General features: G+C 45.1%; 1 protein-coding gene across 1 annotated transcript in view; it reads right to left on the minus strand.

Annotated features, from left to right (window-relative positions):
• Positions 1-303: 303 nt before the first annotated feature.
• Positions 304-20,637, minus strand: part of SNX29 (sorting nexin 29) — a 244,645-nt gene continuing 224,311 nt past the window's right edge. Inside the window, exon 21 of the mRNA XM_054995524.1 lies at positions 304-1,733. Within this exon, the coding sequence (XP_054851499.1) occupies positions 1,604-1,733 (130 nt within the window). The 3' untranslated portion in view covers positions 304-1,603. The remainder of the gene's footprint in view (positions 1,734-20,637) is intronic.

Below are 20,637 nucleotides of genomic sequence, written 5' to 3' on the forward strand. Positions count from 1 at the left end.
GGGTGTGAGGAGGTGGCAGCGGCAAAGCAGGAACATGTGACCTTGTTCTATCAAGTTCTCTTCCACGTAAATGAGCTCCCCCAAGTCAGGCAAAGTGGCTCACAACCTGCGCAAAATACAAGTCATGCGGCTTCAGCATCAAACACGCACACAATTTTGACCCGTTGATCCACCAGTTCTGCAAACGCTGTTTGAGCAAAACGGTTATGGCCAGGACATGCCTCCCCTTAGGAAATCTCCAGGATTACTGCTGCCAGCAAGAGCTGCTCTTTGCAACTCATGCCAAGCAGACTGAAGTCTGAGTTTCAGTTAAACATTTTAATAATACTGCTATGGAAGGGTGCATTAATAACTGGAATACATACATGTCTCTGGAAAAGCAGTTTGATATCTGTGGAAGAGGGACTGCAGTTTAGTAAGACAGTGGGGCAATAAAGCTCAGACATCATAACATGATCGAAGGGAGCTGCCCTGGTAGAGAGGAGAGGCACGTACAGTTCTTCAAAAAAAAAAAACCAGAGGAATGCCAGGCAAGGCTTACTGAGGAAAGTAAAATAGTAAAGGTGTCATTTACGGTCCATGGAAGTGCAGTGCCTGGGCATGGCCATTTGCATTCCAGTTAATACATACCACGAACACCCACCGCGTGTAACAGAACCTTTCCCTAGTTTCCTTTCAATTGTCTGTCCCCATCTACACTAGAAACATATCAGTAAAAAGAGATGAGCAATAGGCACTTTCGTTAGGCAGTTCTCAGCAATGTAGTTTCATGTGTCTTCGGAAACAGTGGAAAGGATGCCCCCAAGCCTTGCCTTATTTGGATGCTGAGAAAGTGTTTTTCTAATACACCAGCAAGAAATCAATAACAGAGTCCAGGCGAACAGCTGGAAAGCTATCCCGGCCTTGTGTAAAATCCTCAAGCTTTTTTGCCCTTGATTTCTTCACTTGCCTTGAGGAACTTAATAATTCAAAGTTTTTGGCTTCAACAAAAAAAAAGGCAACATTTCATTTGTGAAGCAACAGATTTGATAAAATTCACTTATTGTAGGGTGGAAGATCTGGGAATATCTGAGCAGAAACTTGGTTAGATCATTCTCTGTTATCTCTTGTCCTTTCTTATGCATGAAGTAAAAGGAACATTTTGGAAATGAAGAAAGATAGGAAGGTTTAAAAATAAATAGCCCTACCATTCTAGCTGTAATGATAAAGGGGTGGGGGAAATTACATTCTAATGACACAAAAGCCTTTGGAAGCGAAGAAGATGTGAAGGTAAGGACATCACATCAAAACCAAAGAAACTCCCAACATAGTGAAGAGAAAGAAGAACGTGCCATTTGGCAAACCAGTGAAAACAAGGACTGATTCTCGAGGCTGTGGCTGAAAAGATCTTCTGCTGATTTGGAAAACGGTTGCTACATCCAAAAAAAAAAAAAAAAGTGACCGGCTGAATCAGAACAGGGATTCTTACCACAGAAGGGTTTCCCTTCTGGCTATAAACTCAATGAAGTTCCCACAGGCTTATGTAATCAAGCCGCAGGGGACAGAACAAAATCACTGGGGCTGCTTCATGTACACGCTCCTAGTGGTTGCAATTATCCAGAAGTCAAAGGTCACCACTCTGAGGTTCCGGGTTCCGTGGCTCTCTTTGATGACTCCGAGACAGTCGTGGAAATCGAGGCGTCGCTCGCTGGTGATTGCTTTTGCTTGCTGATTCTCCAGCGGGTTGGAAATCACTAAACAAAAAGGGGAGGGGGATAAAACAGGTTGCAAATAAGTTCACGGTGTGCGTTAAACAACCCTGTATTATTCCCCAATGCTACCCGTAGGTGAAAGAAGTAAATATTATAAAACAAAGCAAGATGACTCATCACACACAATTAGTTCGACTAGATAGGCCATTTTTTGGGTAGCAAACTAGGGAATGAATTGCAAAATGTATTCTTGGAAAATGCATTAGACTGAAATGACAACTCCATGGCCTGAAATTCAGAAGCAATGTTATCAGACACACAGGCAATTGTTTTTAATGAGCCAGTGATGGTGCTCTAGAGAACACTGTTCTTATGATGGACAGATGTATTGACAAACAGTGATGCACGTTAGTAATACATCCACCTTCCAGGCACTTCTCAGTCTATTCGGGCCCCACAATAGACTGACCTTTTCATGAACAAGGTGCTCAAAAGGAACTTACTTGAGAAGCAATTCTTTACCACAGACAATTATCAGAAGATGTTGCTTATCTAGCAGTCATTCACATGCTACGGACTCGTCAGAAAACTAAAGTACAAAAGGAATAAGGCTGTACTTTCTGCCAGTGGTCCCCCGCACAATGTCTCTGCAAAGCTCACACAATGGTGCACAGATGGACAGCATTTCTGACTGAGCATTCCTACATACAAAATAACAGCATTAATTCTCAGTACACAGAAAATGAGCAACACAAGGAGAAGGACTGGAACCTTTGACACTCTAGTTTTCTATGTGCAGAGAATTTGTGTGTGGGGGGGAATCATTCTATCAGGTGAAGCACCACTTGCACAGTGAAACGGTATTGTCTGAACACAGATTTATCATTCCATCTAAAAACTAATGTTACCCTTAGGGGGCACGGGAGCCTCAGAATGGGGGACGCTCAGTCCCTGAGTGGACCTTGTGGGTGCCCTCCTATCTCTTGCTCAGTCCTGTTTCTTTTCTGTTACAGGTTAACTTTACGATTCCTGTGCCTCGACTAGCTCCCCCATCATACACTGGTCTGCCTCCCTCCCATCTGTCATCCTTCTGCCTGATAAATGCCACCTCTAGAGATGAGGTGCCCCCTAGTCCACCCATTGGCAACTTCTCCTTCACTCTGGTCTCTCCAGGAGGTTGGTTACCTACCCTCTTCTGCTGGGTCTCCCACCTCCTTTCTCTCAGGCTTGCTTCCTTCTCTTGAGCCAGTGAGCCACTTCTGGCCGGGCTGTGTTTACATTTGGCCAGACCGGTTAGAATGCTTGGCTGCCCTCCAAGATCTATGCCCCCCACCCTAACCCCAGCTCATAACTGCATTAATCTATTGGCCCTCCTTTAACATCTTATAAAACAAATTGGTTTGTTTAGCCCAAATGGTTTTTTACACAGCAACCTTGTCCATCCTGAGAAGGATGAAGCTGGTAGACACACAAACACATTAGCCAAGTATATTAGGGAATAAATCAAAGCAACAAAGCAAAAAGTGAAGTCAACAAACAACATAAATAGGATACAGAGTACAAAATTTAATGCAAACTTGAATGCTAGCTGGAACATTAACATACAGATTCTGTGCATAATCCAAATTGTAGTCTAGGGGTCTGCCTGTGGACACTTCTAGAATTTAGATAACTGGGAATGGGTGCCACCCACAAAATGGCTGCCATGGAGGGCTGGGACCAATCATAAAACAGCTGCTATGGGGTACAGGGGCCAATCACAAAATATTGGGAAATCACAAGACAAGCATCCTTCAACTTGGAAGTCAGTTTTTCTGGGTCCTTCTATCCCAATGAAGAGGAGGAAAGCCAGGGTTGGCTCTTTGCTTTGGGGAAGAAGCAAACCGGTAATAGGAAATCTATTGCCAGGCACCATGGAGCCCACGTCTGCCACATTGGGAATCACTGTTGTAGTCATTTACTCTTCAGGTGGACACAATCCTCAATCCTTGCTCATGCCTGAGAAATTAAGCCAAATGTTTGTGGAGTCCCACAGTTATCAGAAGGAGTGCAATCAGTTGTTTACTGCTATTGTTTCCAATTGTTTCCTATTGTGTAATCCAAAGTTTAGCCTACCTGACCCTAAAACTTGGTAAAAGCTGAAAAATATTTTATGGTTGCTAAGGCCCCATGGTTGACAAGGTTATGGTAAGCGTGGTTGCACCCAACACACAGGGATACTGCCAAATTTCATATCCAGTATGATTTGATTTGAAACAAGTTCCTTTTATAATTCCTTCTGCTCTTGGGATTAAATCACAGTTGCCACCCCCTCCATATTAATAGGGCTGCCAGCTCCAAGTTGGGAAATTCCTGGAGATCTGGGGGGGGGGGGTGAAACCTGGAGAAAGTGGGGTTTGGGGAGGGAAAGGACCTTGGCATGGCATAATTCCGTAGAGTCCACCCCCCCAAAGTAGCCATTTTCTCCAGGTGAACTGATCTCTGTGGCCTGGAGACCAGTTGTAATTCCAGGCGATCTCCAGGCACTACCTGGAGGCTGGCAACCCTACATATTAATGAAAAATCAACAGAAATACTGCCAGTAAAAATTACATCTGCTTGACATCAGCAGCATATAAATGGTGTAAAAACAACCATTTAAGTGTATAAATGACATATAAACGCAGTTAAAAAACAAAACAAAATGATGTCTCCACTTTCCAGCCATGCAGTGAAAAAAAAACACATTTGTATATCTCATTAAAGAAATAAAGGGCCAATGGGCGCACAGAACCTCCCCCCCTGCAATAATTCTTTGTTAACAACCTTTACAAATGCCTGACATTTCAAGAATGCCACCTTGCTTTTTTAGAGCAGGAACATTTCAGGCCATTTTTTTTTAAAAACAGAGAGGGAGGTGGCTGGTGTGTGCCCACTCCACCGTTCTCCCTTTCTGGGTTCCATCTTGGTACAGGGTAGATTTTTTTTTCAAGATCACCACCACTCCTAAACTTGCTGAAGCAATCCCGGGGGGGGGGGGGGGCGGGGGGGCCGGAGATATCCAATCTCTGTACCAGTGACTGCAAGCAAAGCAGAGTATTAAAAGAGAATAACGTAAAGAAGCTATTATTTGAGAAAGTGTTATAATTAACACCTTCCTTAATTAGGTAGAAGGGCTCTGAACTTAAAAAGAACTGTTCTATCTCATTTGTCTTGGATGTTTCTGATGCTAACAGTTCAGTCTCTGAAGCACACATAGGGATGCCTGGGCTTGGTGAGAGGGGCTGAAAAGTGCATTGGATAGGAAGAAATCACCGATCCGCTATTCGTTTGACCTGCTGTCTTCCTGGAAAAAATGGCAGCAGGACTGACGTCCAAGGTTTGCAAAGCATCAGCTGAAACTTGCCACCAGCCAGAGAGAATTGGTCCATCTGGTCTCACCAGGGGTCATTTCATAGAAAAAGAACTGGAGAAACTTATTAGCATAACTCATTAGCATATGCCATGCCCCTTGCCATCACCAGAAGTGTGTCATTAGCATAACTGATTTGCATATGCCACACCCCCTGGCATCACCTATCCTGGCTGTTTTGGACCCAATCTTGGCCATTCAGGGCCGAAATTGGGCCCAAAATGGCAAAAAGGGGCTGAAAATGGCTGAAAAGGGGCCCAACATGGTCAGGATCAAGCCACTGTTGAGTGGGAGAGTGATCCACTACCTGTCAGAGGTCGTCAGAGGAGCGGCGTGGAGGGCAATCTTAACTCCCCTCTGTCTGGAGATCAGGGGGCGGGGCTACCAGCCATGTGACCATTTTCTCCGAGAGCAACCCACTGAGTTCCACCACCTATTTTCCCCCCAAAAAAGCCCTGGGCCTCCCAAAGATAAGCAGAAGAAAGCATTCAAAAAAAACGTATTTGCTAATCTGCCTGTTGTGAAGAAGGAACATAGATTGATGTAATTGCTGGCTGAGATTCAGAGAATGGCATGTTGGATTCTACTGATGGAACATGGTTTCCAACCTTTCCATGTGCCCCACTGAACAGCTGTTCCTGAGAGATGGGGAATGTAGTCAGGGAATCCATGAAAACTGAGAACTCATTGACACAGAGGCACAATTTCTTTTAAATGCAAGCCTTCGTTGTGTTTCTGAAAAGAAGAAACCACAACATGAAGCATAGAAACCTTGTACAGTGGGAAAATGGATGTATGCTCTTCAGCAATATTAACAAAGGGCATTTTGTTGTTGTTAGTTTTTCATTAGAATACTTCCATATTGACTTTGCCAAAATGAAGATGACTTGCTCATACAATGGCTGGGATGTGACACCGAAGCAAGCATCTCTTTGGTTAGAGTCCATTGGACACAGGGGTCTAGAGAGTCACCAAATGTTCCAAAGGTTTGTGTATGTTTGTGCACGAGAAAGAAAGAGTAAGAGAGAAGACGGAAACAGAAGACGATTGTGATATACAGCATACAATATGCACCCTTGCCTCAATCCAGATGTAACGTATGCAACTAGACAGAGAGGGCACATCGGAAGGAGTCTTCTCACAAGCTTGCCTTGCCAACTTGCACCTCCGACTCGTGAAAGTAAGGTGTGGTCTTCCAAAACAACTTGGTAATTTAACAGTGGAAGAAAAGGGGAGTCACACAAGTATGCTGTCAAAGAGATATGCAAGAAAAGAATCCAGATGTGCTCGTGCCTCTCTCTTGCACAGTTTCCTTGGGCTGAGCCAATTCTGTTTTCAAGGCTGTCCCAAAGAAATTTTGTTGCTCTCAGTGGCTAGAAGTGGCCATTGTAGCATCCTTACAATGCTGCGTTGTCCTCTGGGGACCCTGGGATACAGCACAAGCGACATCCTGGCTCATATATTGTGGCTGAGGAATTCCTAAGATACATTACCTCTCCTTGGGTAGGCTTATGCAGAAGGAGCCGCTTCTGTCTAAATACTACATTTATTAACTAGGCAGCACTGCAGGGCTGCCCCCTAAAACTGAACAAGACCTTGCCAGGACAAATGCATCCAACTACAAATCAAACTTGGAAGGGGTTGGGGGTAAAGAGAATGTAATTAACTAAACTAATTGGCTCAAGGATAATACCGCAAGGACTCTGGGTGAATGCAAGCCCTTGTGTCTCAGTTAGCAGCATGCATCCTTAATGCAGCTGCGCCTCCTGCTGGTAAATGCATAAAACAGTGGTCACATTGCCTCAGAGCAGGAGTCTGCAACCTACGGCTCCAGAGCTGACTGTGGCTCAATATGGAACCAAAGAGGGCTTTTTAAAAAGAAAATCAAATTTTAAAGATGTACTCGAGGGTTAGGTATGTATGCTAGAATAACCCATCTGTGAAAGGAGTGTTGGGCAAAAGTTTTTATGGAATTACAGGGCTTCTTAGGGATGGCTTTACAGAAAGAGAAATGATAGAGGTGAACATTTGGCAGTAATTCAGCTACACATCATGTACTGATTTATGCCAGTGCACAAAAGTATTCAACACAAGGTGCTCTTGTGTATATTTATTGCTTCTTGTGAGACCTCATGTGTGTGCCACTTCCTATGAAAAGACTCACAACAACCAGCGTTTAGACTGCAGAAATTTGCTAGATTATTGACTGACATGTCAATCATCAATAGGGTTGCCATTCCCCCGCTAAGGGGTGGGGGATCTCCAGATCCCCCCCTTCCCCCCCTGCACCCACTTACATGGCTGGCGTGGCCACTCACTCTCACTGCCGCCACTGCCTGCCCCTGTGCGCCAAATGAGAGCGAGCGAGCGGGAGTGTGGGAAAGGAAGCCAGGGTAAGTGCTGGCTCCCAATCCCCCGCCGGAAGACTACAGGGGCCTGAGGATCCCCTGTCGAGGGACCCCAGGTCCCTGGCAAATCTAATCATCAAGTAAAGTTCAGTTGTACAGTTTAAGTTACTCAAACAGGTTGTCTTATATAGGCTCTTTTTTATCTCTTCTGAATTTTGCCATTGTTTTGGCTCTTTAATTATAAAAGGGGGCTGAGCCCGTCCTTGCCCATTTTGGGGGGACAAAAGCTCTATTTTAAAATGGTCTTCTAAAACGGATAGGAAAAGTTATGGAAAGTCTTCAGAAAGACTTCAGCGTAGCGTTTTGCATCGATAAAAAGGCAGACAGCCAATAAGCTTTGCAAAATCTGGAATTCCCCTTCAAGAGAACTGCGATCACACACAGTGGGGCTCCTTACTTTGCAGTTATTAATTAGGTCAACTGGTAACTGATAACTGCTTGTTTCACAGCATATTATTATACTTAGATAGATGGGAGTCTATACATTCCATTTTTATCCTACTATTCCTCCAAGAAGTTCTGCGTGGTGAACATGGTTCTCCCCTTCCTTACAACAACCCTTTGAAGTAGACTAGGTTGAGAAAGAGGAACTGGCCCAAAGTCACCCAGTGAGCTTTGTGGTTGAGTGGGGGCTTGAACTCAGGTCTCCCCAATCCTAGCCCAACAATCTATAATCCCTGTACTCACTCTATAATTGTGTATCCCCCTCCACTGGCTCTCTAAGCGAACTCACCAGGAAGCAAGGCTGATTTCAAAAAAATGGGTTATAATTGGACAAGTAATTCAGCAAGGGTTCAAATTCCAAAGATAAAAAATCTAAGATAGGGGTTAAAAAATGGGTTTCTCTCTTTCACATGGAGGCTCTCGGGAACTACCCTTAACAGACTGCTGCCTGCCCAAGGCTTGACTCTAAAGCACATTTCACACTGATCGTTAATCCAGGCTCACAATTCTCATAATGAAAACATTGCTCTAATTAAGAAATGTCCACAATATATAAACAGAAATGGGATTTCCAGGCAGCCAGAGTTCTTTTCTATGGAAACAACTACAAGCAGCCGAATTACCATTTTAGCTGCTGGTGGCCAGACCTGCTTCCATGGAAACAAATGTTATACGGGCAAAAAAAGAAAAGAAAAGTGAAAGGCTTTACAATCTATACACTCCTCTTTATTTTTTCTTTTAAAAGGACCCTATGTTTTTCTCTATAAGCTCATTCTACCTCCATTTTCTGGAGAACCAGGAAGGAGGGGCAAAGCTGCCAGAGCTTCTGTGTCTGAATCCTCTCGCTTGTCAATCTCTCCTGCAGGCTGCCTGCTGAGCAGGGAAGGCCGCTACCTGTAAACAGTCAGCAAGCTGGAGGAGCTGCTACAAAAATTAAATTTGGAAAACGTAGCGAGCAAAAAAAAAAAAAAAAAAAAAGGAACCAGGAAGCATGCTGCATTTCCTTATAATGATCTCCTCTCTCGTTGACAGAGGCCATGATTTGAGCTCTGATGTGGGATCGTGTAGGGAGCCAGGATGGTGGTGTGGTTAGAACACCGGACTGTGAATGGGGGGAGGGGCTGGATTCCACCCCACCAACCTGACACTGGCGGATTCTGCACACGTTGGATAATGCACTTGCAATGCACTTTATCAATCGTTTGAGGTGGATTTTTTGTTCCGCACACGAAAAAATCCGTTCCAAATGATCTATAAAGAGGATTGGAAGTGCATTATCCAATGTGTGCGGAATCAGCCGCTGGATAACCGTAGGACAGCCACCCTCTCAGCCACTCCCCTCACCTACTTCACAGGGATGCTCTGAGGGCAAAATGGGAAGGAGAAAAACCATGCAGGAAAGCAACCCGGGAGGAAGGATAGGGAAAAGAGGAGGCGGAACTCTCGAGAGGGAAATGAGGAAGAAACACACGGGATTCTCTGAAATAATATTATTTTCATGCTCTATTGCCAAGTATTTTCAAGAGGTGCCGGAACTCCGTTCCACCGCGTTCCCGCTGAAAAAAAGCCCTGATTACAATTACTTTTGTTCAACCAACGCTCTGCATTGGCGGGGGGTGGGGGTGGGGGTGGGGAAGCAAGCAAACCGATAAATGGACATGAATCTGACATTAAAACCCCACAATACTCAGAAACCAGTGGGAGAAGGATTTTAATCTTCCAGGATATTCTGCTGCTAACCTAAGAGCAGCAGATCTTCTACAGAGAAGCTTCAAAGGGAGATTAGAATGGGAGGCTGTGGAACTAGAATCCATTAACAAGTTCAGGACAACGGACCTCCCCTAGGACTTGAGGCTCTTAAGCTTGGAGAAACGATGATTGAGGGGTGACATGACAGAGGTTTACAAGATTATGCATGGGATACAGACAGTAGAGAAAGAAGTATTTTTCTCCCTTTCTCACAATACAAGAACTCGTGGGCACTCAATGAAATTGCTGAGCAGTCGGGCAGGGCCGGGGCCACCGTTGAGGCCATGAGGCGGAGGCCACGTGCGCCATGGGGCCGGAGGGGGTGCTGGGGGTGGAGGCGCGCGTCCTGCGCCACCGCTGGCCAGCCCCGTGCTGATGCCGGCCAGCTCCGTGCCGCCGCCGCCACTGCCGCCCGCCCCCAGTCAGGCGCAGCAGACACAGGCCAGGAACGACAGGTGGCCGGGGGTGGCGTGCAGCACGCGGGCAACCTCTTCGGTCCGCCCCAGCCACCTGCCAGTGACGCTGTGTGATGACGTCATCATGTGATGACATCATGCAGTCCGGGGCCGCATGCATGCTCTCGCCTCCAGCGCTAGAAACCCTGGTGCCAGGGCTGCAGTCGGGTTAGAACGGATAAAAGGACTTCTTCACCCAAAGAGTGATTAACACATGGAATTCACTGCCACAGGAGGTGGTGGCAGCTTCAAGCATAGACAGCTTCAAGAGGGAATTGGATAAACATATGGAGCAGAAATCCATCAGTGGCTATTAGCCACAAGGTATAGATGGAACTCTCTGTCTAGGGCAGTGATGCTCTGTGTTCTTGGTTTTGAGGGGGGACAATCAGTGGGAGGGCTTCTGGTGTCCCTTCCCCACTGGCAGACCTCCTAAGGACACCTGGTTTTTTTGGCCACTGTGTGACACAGAGTGTTGGACTGGATGGGCCATTGGCCTGATCCAACATGGCTTCTCTTATGTTCTTATGTTCTCTTAAAAGGGAAATTACAAATGCTAATTTGTAATATTCTGCATTTCCCACTTCTGTGCACATCTCCTAGCTCTGATCAAGCTGATTATGGTACCTCTACATCTGGACTCCAACTCGTCCTTCTTGGTAAAAACCCTCCCACCTTCTCACTTGGATATAAAGACTGATCTTCATTCTCATTTGTATCTAATGAAGTGAGCTTTGACTCATGAAAGCTTACAAACTTGGAAAATTCTGTTGGTCTCTAAGGTGCTACTGTTCTGTTACAGACTAACCCACCTTTAACTTTTGTTCAAACAAGTGACTTCCTAATACCCAGGGCTTTTTTTCAGCTGGAACGCAGGGGAATGGAGTTCTGGAACCTCTTGAAAATGGTCACATGGCTGGTGGCCCCGTCCCCTGATCTCCAGACAGAGGGGAGTTGAGATTGCCCAGCGGCGCGGAGGGCAATCTCAACTCCCCTCTGTCTGGAGATCAGGGGGCGGGGCCACCAGCCATGTGACCATTTTCTCCTAGGGCAACCCACTGAGTTCCACCACCTCTTTTTCCAGAAAAAAAGTCCTGCTAATACTATACTGAAACATCTATTGACACCAGTGTTGGGATTTGGGGCCCATGCCTGTGAACTGGCAGCATTAGCTGTGTGGATTTTTCAAAATAATGTTCCTACAAGATGGTAGTCAAGGCAGAAACTAAGGATTTTGGGGAGGGAACTAGAGAAGGGAAGATTGCAACTTGACTCCAGAGGGTTTCAGTGAAGCCTTCAGGAAATAGTAGGCACTTTGCAGGAGCTGTAAAGTACCAGCTGACTAGGGACATAAGCCAAAAAATGAGAGCATAAGGGCTCTTAGCCTGTGGTTTTTAAGCCCTGGCATCACAGCCCAAACTAGCAAATAGAAAATCTGAGGGGGGGGGAGTATATGCCATGCCTATTTTGTTATCAAGCATTGCACTTATTTTAGTGGTTTAACAACATAACATAAAAAAGCTGTACTATCAAGTGTATTTATTGAATTTAAAAGCATAAATGCCCTCATTTTCCACTTGGACCTGTCCAATCCCAAAAAGTGGCAGTACATGAAAGCCCTTGTGCACAACACTCATAGAACATCATTTTTTTTCCACTGAAAAGCATTAAAATCACAAATACAAGAAGAGACACTTTTGCACCAAGTTTCACTCATATCAAAGCAACGGGACTGGAAGTCGAATTTAACAAAGGAGTCGTTTCAACAGGCTGATGTGAATTTCGTTTACAGCCCATATCCTGAGACGTCTGTACTTGCAAGACACGAGCATGTAGAAAAGAGGCAGGCAGAGCTTCTGCCTGCCTTAATTACCTATTTAACTTTTAAACAACTCATGGTCAATCTGTTTTGAGGAATAGAAGGGAACCACCCACCCACCCCAATGAAACAGAAGAATTGCAAAGCACTCACATGGCTTATGGAAGATTCTTTTCAAAAAGGGACCCGTCACATGACAAAAGGCACTGTATCAAACTTCACATTTCATAATAGTTGATGGAAAGCCACCATATCTCCCTCTTGTACTCCAGGGGCAAGAAAGGAAGATATATCCGTCATCGCTGTGCTTGCCATGAGTCTCAGCCGAATATCTGAGAATTTTCAGTCTCTGATGCTCTCTGCCACTGATGTCTCTAGAACGGTGCTGTCACTCAGCATTAAAAAGCTGGCTTATGCTCAGCATTTGTGTTGGCCTACTGACCCTCAAGCTGCAAGAACGTCCCACCCCATCCTAACAACAGGGAAGTCCACACAGGCCAACTCTTGTACAGCTTGCTAGTACTCCCTACCTCCCACCAATTACTTGTGCTTCATAGATATTAACGTTACATTGCATATTTAAACACACACACAGACAGTCTGCTTTCCACATGTGTAGCTAAAAGCTGAACTATCTCAGAAGTGTTTTTTTTTTCCCAGTGGGTATACAGGGTAATAGGTGGTATGCAATATGTTAAACAGCCATTTTTAAATTTCTGATTGCTGCTAGAGCTGGGGCTAGTTTTTGTCACCAGCACAACCATGTCAGGTTTGGGGAGCGGAATGGGGGGCCTGTACTGTTTCAGAAGACAGGTAGGAGGAATGGAGGTCAATAAAAACCCTGACACACTAGTTTTCTCTGTGCTGGTAGAAAAAAACACAAAGGCAAGAGCTCGCCGGCCACAACAGTAGCCTTTACAAAAATATGATAAATGTGTCCCATTATACCTACAAGTGAACAGTAGCAGCCTGTTAAATGGAAGCTGTGATAAAAACCTGTTTTGTTAATCTGAGAAAGACCCTGAGAATTAAAACCACTCCTTCAAATGAAAGATTTTCAGCTGCTTTAATGGAGTAAACTTCACACAATGCAAACCGGCGTAGCCATCAATGGCAGAGAAGACACAGAGGGCTCAGAACTCCATCACCTGTTGTGCTAACAGCATGGACAGAAAAACCACAGGAAGAAGAGAGGAATCTGACTCCATCTCCATTAAAAGAAATTTCCAAGCCTTCTTTGCTAAGTGCAAATCACAATTCCTGGGGTTTTCCTCCAGCAACCTCAAGATAAAGAAACTGGGAATCCCGCAAAAGAGATGAACAATAGGTGCTCCACTCGTCCACCCATGGAGTGACATGGCAGCCCCCCCTCTGACCCTCTTTGCCTTTTAGCAACCCCACAGCCATAGTGCAGCCCCTCCATTGCCCCCCTCCCCCGGATCTGCAGCCTTCCTCCTCCTCCCAACTACCTGAACAAGTTCAGGCCACAGAAAAGGGGTCTGAGGACAAGTGACAGGAACGGGAGAATCTGTGCTTGTGGGGCTATCAGAGAAAGGAAGGTTATGTGCAACAGTAATAATGACTGGCTATGGCAGGCAGATCTAAAGGTGTGCCAACAGAATTTCTGTTGATCATACAGATTCCAAAAAATGGGTTCTCCTATTAGGAAAAGAAGTTGTATACGCTCTCTCTCTCAGCGCTCTTATTGTTTAAGAACTTGAGGGCAGGAGTGTGCTTTCCATTGCTATGGCATTTCTCCTCTCCCATTTCCCTGGCTGGGAAGAGTAATAATGGTGCTGAAATTTTAAACAGCAATAACAGTCCACAGACAGACCCCTAGACTACAATTTGGGTTATGCACAGAATCTGAACGTTAATGTTCCAGCCAGCATTCACGTTTGCATTAAATTTTGTACTCTGTATCCTAAAAAAAGAAGGGAAAAAAAGCAATAACGGGCAGTGGAAGAGGCACAACAAAAAGGCAAGATGCTTGAGAGACACCTGAAGCTGGAGGTCTCTTGGGGTCCAAAGGTGAACCGCCCTGGATGCACGCCTGACCTCTCTCCAGGCCTCTGTTTTTATTAGAACTGAATTCCTTCTCTTGTTGGCTCATTGGGTACGCAAAGAGGTATGTGCACAGATGGAGTCTCTGGGACTGGCCAAGGGGTTTCTTTTCTTTCATTTACATTATTTATAGTCCACCTTTCTTACTGAGCCTCAAGGCAGACTACACAGCATAAGTCCATACATCCATCAACTGGGGCATTCAATAAACAATACACTAGGGTAAGGATATCAGAAGTTTGGAAACAAGCCGAAATCTGATACAGAGCTAGAAAAGATGCTGAAACCAACTGATACAACGTAATTGATATGACACATTAACGATATGGAAATAGTCCAGTAGGAGCATACTTGCAGCCACAGGCAGCACACAGTGCTTTACTACATCTCTCTGAACCATTTACTATTATCAGTTTATGAAGGCCCTCCTGAATAATTCGGTTTGCAGGCTGGAATAAACCCAAATAAGACACGTGAGCCAAAGGGCTTCCTGGTTCAGTCTCATCACGAACAAACAAACCTTGGTTTGTTCATGATGTCTTCCTCAGCAAGGCACAAGACTTACCACCTTTAAAAGTGGTAAGTTTTCTTGAAAGTGTTCTGAAAAAAGCACTCTACCAAGTACTGCGCCAGTGGAGGATGGCATATTTGACCAGCTCCCCACACACCGGCATAGATTGGCTGGTTTTTCCCCCCTTTAAATTGGGAGGACCATCAAAAACATGCCATCCTCCCCAGCCTTTTGAAGTGCTTTTTGTTTGAATGTTTGAACCGGCACCTGACCTGTGGATTCAACATGGTTATAAATACTCTGACTTAATTTAGGGTTTATTTAGATCATAAGATTTTAGAACAGGAGGGGTCCTACAGCCGATAATGATTGTTTTCCAAGCCAAATACATATTTGTCAAGATGCACTGCGACCAACATAGACACCCTGTCAGACTATCAGGCCTGCAATGGCCCACCGAAGAAATACTCAGCACATTCCAGTCTGTCTTTCTTAAAACTGCTATTGGATGCATGCTAAAATAAAGTGTTATTTAATTATTGTTAGTAAAGAATACAATAGGCATAAGTACTGGGTATCTTTGAGAAACACAGACTAGTTCTAGGGTTGCCAGGCCCCTTGAGTCCCCCGGCAGGGGACTGGGAGCCTGGCACTTACCCTCCAAAGTCCTTGGTGCATCTCCTTGTGCATGCGTACTCCCGGCGTGCGTGATGACATCACTTCTGGCAAATGATGTCATCATGCGGGTCAAAGGGCAGCCTGGCATGCGCTCCTGCACTTGCCAAAGGGCTGAATTGTCCCCCCACGGGCTTGATTTGGCCCGAAATGGGCCCCTTGCAGGGTGCAGGGGAACACTGCAGTGGGGTGCGGGGGTGCACTGCGCCACCTGGGGGTGCGCCATGCTGCCAGGGGTGCCCTTATGGTGCACCCCCCCATGCACTGGCCATGTAAGTGGGGTTGGGGGGGAGGAGGTCATAGCAGGGGATTCCCCACCCCAGGTGGGGGATTGGCAAGCCTAACTGGTTCTCAATAGGGTTGCCAGATTAAATTAAAAAAATAAACCAGATTCCAGAATTCTTTGTGTGCATGCTCCTTAGCCCAGCGCGATGATGTCACTTCCAGAGTGACGTCATTGCTAGCCACTCCCGGGCCGCCTGGAAGGCCGGGCTGCCTGGAAACAGAGAGGAGGAAGAGAAGGTGCAGCTGGCACAAAAAGGCCTGCTGGCGCTGCCACCAGCAAATGGATGCCAGCAGCCCCTCCTCCCCTACACTAAAAAATATCGGACATTTATATGTCCAGTATTTTAACTGCATTTCCCCTGGATAGTTCCAGGGAAAACCAGACACCGAGCAACCCTAGTACTGAAGTGCAAATTACCAAACTAAAAACCCGAGCTTCATTAAACTGTATGCTCTTTCATTGTTGTTTCCTCCAAAACATAAAGTTTGTTTTTTTGAGAATACCGTCTTGGGACTTGGGAAAGATTGTCATACCAGGGCTATTAAACCCTGCAGCCCAATAGAAGTCAAGCTGGAAATCTGTGATCAGAGGGGAAATACCACAAACGAACATTGCAGAAATTATTTATGAAGTAACTATTTAGCTTTGCTTTATTGTTTGGGGAATGCACATAACGACGAGAGGCAGTTTCATATGCTTATGTAGAAAGGAATCTTATTCCAACTTTATCTGCACAAACAGAATTATTGAAAAGAGAAGCTTTGGAGTTTCCTTTTTTCCTCAGTCATAATTAGTGTTGCTTTGGCTACAGGAGGAATTCAGGGCAACCTCAACAGCAGGGTAAATTTTAAAATTTGCAAAAAGAATCTCTTTAAAGTGCTTCCCAAAGACACAGAAGACTTCTTTTTCGAAATTGTTTTGCAATTAAATACCAGCTGAATCCCCCCCCCTTTTTTTGCAAGGGGGGATGCAACCAACTTTTATTCTAATTGAGAGAGAGCAGCTCTCTCTGTGCCACTTATCTACTTAGTATCTATAACAGCACCTCATTTTTCCCAAGGGCGAGCATGTCAGTGACTGAAGATGAATCAGACAGGGATAAAGGTTAATTAAACTACAATAAGGAGCTGCGAATTCGGCAAATATTCCCATTGAAGTATTCTGGAACACAGTGGGAGGCCTCCTTGTTCAACTGCCCTAAGTGTGCATGGAGAAGCACCGTTAACGGATGTTTAGGCTAAGTAACCCATACTATGCCTGAACGCACAAGGCTGCAAGGTTGCATTTCTAAGGCCTGTTAGTAGCAGAGATAATGGTACAGTTCAGACATAGTAGCTTCAGGTTAAATTATGGTCGCTTTGGCTTAAATGAATGAATATGGGGTGGGGGAATCCATGGGTTCACATTCTTACTTCCCTCCCCCTGCAATGATCTAATGAAATACTTCTGAAGTAAGCCACATGCTGTAGTTACATGTTAACCACAAATAGTCCGCAGTCAGGGTGGGGTATCCCCTGATCCCAGCCACCACCCCCTGCTGCCCCTTACCTGGCTGGTGGGAGGGAGGTACAAAGCACGGGAACACCAGAGGGCTCTCCTGCGTGCTCCAGAACCTTCCTTGTTGTGCCAGGAATGACATCATTCCTGGTAAATTTCCCCAGCAGGTGTCCCCCCCACCCCCGTAACCCTTCTCTCCTGTTCTGAAGTGTACAACTTCTAATGAAGACAACCAGAAAGAGGACTGACCAGGACACACGTTCCACCAAATGACTGAAGCATACGGGCCTTCCTGACTTTCTCAAGCAGTCATGTTGCTAACTACGGCTTGCTGCAAAGGCTCAAGTCTTTCATGAAGTCATCACAGGAAGAAGGAAAGAGACATGCAAGCCAAAGAGGATTTACTTTTTATTTTACTTTGAACAACAGATCCCCATTCCGTATCTCAAACTTTTTGGGAGAGTCCCTAAGATTCAAACGCTAGGGGCCTAAAAGCCATCTTTGAAGCACGGAACCAGTTTTGCAGTTCGCAGATCGGAGCAACAAACCCAGGTGGATTCAGTTCGTTCATCCAGAAAACAGCATGCACTACTGTGAACACTCCCTTCTAGCTAGTTTGAAGCTGCAGAAAGCTGTCTTTGAGTCTTATTTAGAAAACTGGTATTTCGTCCCTCCAGGGCTTTTTTTCTGGGAAAAGAGGTGGTGGAACTCAAGACCGCACAATGATGTCACTTTGGGTCAGCTGGAACAAGGGGGGAGTTTTTTAAAGTTTAAATTGCCCTTGGCAAAAATGGTCACATGGCTGGTGGCCCCACCCCCTGATCTCCAGACAGAGGGGAGTTTAGATTGCCCTCTGTCTGGAGATCAGGGGGTGGGGCCACTGGCCATGTGACTATTTTTAAGAGGTGCCGGAACTCCGTTCCACCATGTTCCTACTGAAAAAAAGCCTGTGCCCCTCAATCATCAATCCCCCAAATAAGCACATTTCCAATATTAAGAATCTCCTCTTTCTGATAATAGCTCTACAAGGCAGCAAATATACATCAAATCAGACAGCAAGGGACAGAATGTGTGCAAGAGCATGAGAAAGTACACAAGCGTTTCTGCACCACAAAATGAGCCCCCTTAAGCTAATTCACAGCTGCTCTCCCCCCTACCCAAACTGCTTTTCGGTCACACATATGCCTTTGACCCAGCTGAGAGTGGTCACCTACTTCAGGCTCTCCATTCTTGAACAGAAACATCAGGAGATCATCTCCTAAAGATTACTATCCACAAAGAAAGGATATGGGCCAAGCTACAAGTGACGAATGACACTTGAACGGCAAGTGAACAGACTCACGTGTATTCCTCCCTGTTCACTTGTGCTCCACTTGATCACATCAAGTGGAGCACAAGTGAACAGGGAGGAATACACGTGAGTCTGTTCACTTGCCGTTCAAGTGTTATTCGTCACTTGTAGCTTGGCCCACAGGCTCTGGTTCTCAGCAGGTATGGCCAAAACCAGTACGGACAGAACAAGGTAAAGAACTTGGACAGCAAGACCATTTCATAGATTTTTATGTAACTCTTCTATTTCTGGAGGGCTTTGCATGTGGCACAGATACACAAACCTGATGCACCGCAAGGTAAGCCAGATAGTACACTGGATTGGCAAAAGAACCTCTAAAAAATTCCCTGTCAACTTCTGCGTGGTGCAGAACTTCTCTCTCAACGCAGCCAAAGAATGACTTGACAAGACAGACCATTAGGATCCATCTTTACAGAGATCTCTGTGTAATGGGCTGCTTAGAAAGCTTTCCCATTCTTGCCAACTATATATTGGGGAGTTGAACAAGGCAGTATATTTTGTGACCTGTATTATTTTTCCGCAAAGCCAACAGAACTGCTGTTTGGCAGGGACGCTATGTAAAATAAAAATTATCAGCAGCATTATTAATTTCTGAAGTGTCTGTGCTGCTTTGAGAGTGGCCTGCAACTTTGCAAGTAGGAATGTATTTAATGGACTCCGAAGGGCAACAAAACTCAAATGCCAGACCTATTAAAAACGTGCAGCGGAAACGGGAACTGAAAGAGCCGCAAGCTCTCACTCCTAGCTGATGGATTAAGAATGCCGTTACTGAGTTATGGTTTTTGAACATTTTATTGGTGGCGGCCCAGAGATAACAGCATGCTGCTTTCAATACCAGAGACGGACAGAAGCCAGATTTTCCTAGAAAAGCTTAAACGAAAGGAAGAAGCCAAGTATGTTCCTTTTGCCAAATTGTGCAGCAAAATTACTCCTCACTGGAGGACAGCCACATGCCCCTTCTCTCCCATTTCAGGAAAGCAATGCCATTTCATTTCTAGGAAACCTCACCTTATAGCACCAGGCAGATTATTTCACCTGCACATTTGAATGGATGCATAAATATTCATGCTGCAAATCCAGTGTCTATAATCTTGAGAGCAGAGTCCCTGAATTAGCATTAAAATAACTTCATCATAAGTACATCCCAGTCTGCAAACTGAAGAAAATGTAGGAAAGGGCAACCAAAAATGATCAAAGGATTGGAGCACCTTCCCCAGGGGTGCCCAGGCTTTGGAATTTTGACAGGAGGTGGTGAGCACCACCCCAAAATGGCTGCCACAGGAGGCTGAGCCAAATACCAAAATGGCTGCTGTAAGAGGTGGAGCCAAATAAAATGCTGCCCTTCTTGCTCTGCACCCGCGGAAAACCCTTTCATTTGAACGAGTGCAGCTAAAGAAACCCTGCCTGCTTTACAATGACTCCACCCACTTTATGAAAATCTCAGCATGCATCAAAGGAGGAACTGGCAAGTGGTACATTGGAGAACCCTGACCTTCTCTATGAGGTAAAACTTAACACATTTTGGGATTTGGAGTTAAGAAAAAAGACTAATAAAAAAGAGAATGCGTATGTGTGACGTGAAAGAAGCTCATAAAAATTATACATAGGGGAGAGAAAAATATTAGAACTTTAGATACCCAATGAAACTGATGGCGAGAGGTCTCGGATCGGCTTAAGGAAGGGCTTCTTCACACAGTGAATATTTCATTAGATGCTGTAGGGATCTTATCTTTTCTTTACAAACCTTGATATGGGTTATAAATGAACAGGGCAAAGAAGATAACGATATTTAAAGCAACGCTACTGGGATAGCTCATGTTGGATGGAGAGAGGGAACTCACAGACTGCTGAAGAAACAGGTGCATATCTGGTTAAGTGGCTTTTCTCATGCAGCTTTAGGGGGTGGCAGCAGATACCCTTGATCCCTCCCACAACAGAACAACGGGAATAATTCCTGAAAAACTCAGTTATAGCAAACCCCAACATTCATTTAATATATCATAAAAAGATAATCGCATATAGAAACAGAAACCAACCATACCTCTCAAATGCAGCATTCAGTCCAGACAATCCTAATAACTGATATTATTCATGGTAAAGCTAGTGAAGGTAGAGTTGTTTGGTCTGAATTTTCATGGGCTTGCTTTCAGGGTAAAAACAGACGAGTTCCACCAGAAGCATGCAAAGCTGAGACTGGACTAGATCATTTCAGTATGATGATTTTACTTATTTCATATAATTCACTTTAGACATTTTTTTTTCACTGGTCACGATTATTTTGCAGTGTTTTGGAGGT

Source organism: Eublepharis macularius, chromosome 12 (assembly GCF_028583425.1).
Source record: "Eublepharis macularius isolate TG4126 chromosome 12, MPM_Emac_v1.0, whole genome shotgun sequence".
Lineage (NCBI taxonomy): Eukaryota > Metazoa > Chordata > Lepidosauria > Squamata > Eublepharidae > Eublepharis > Eublepharis macularius.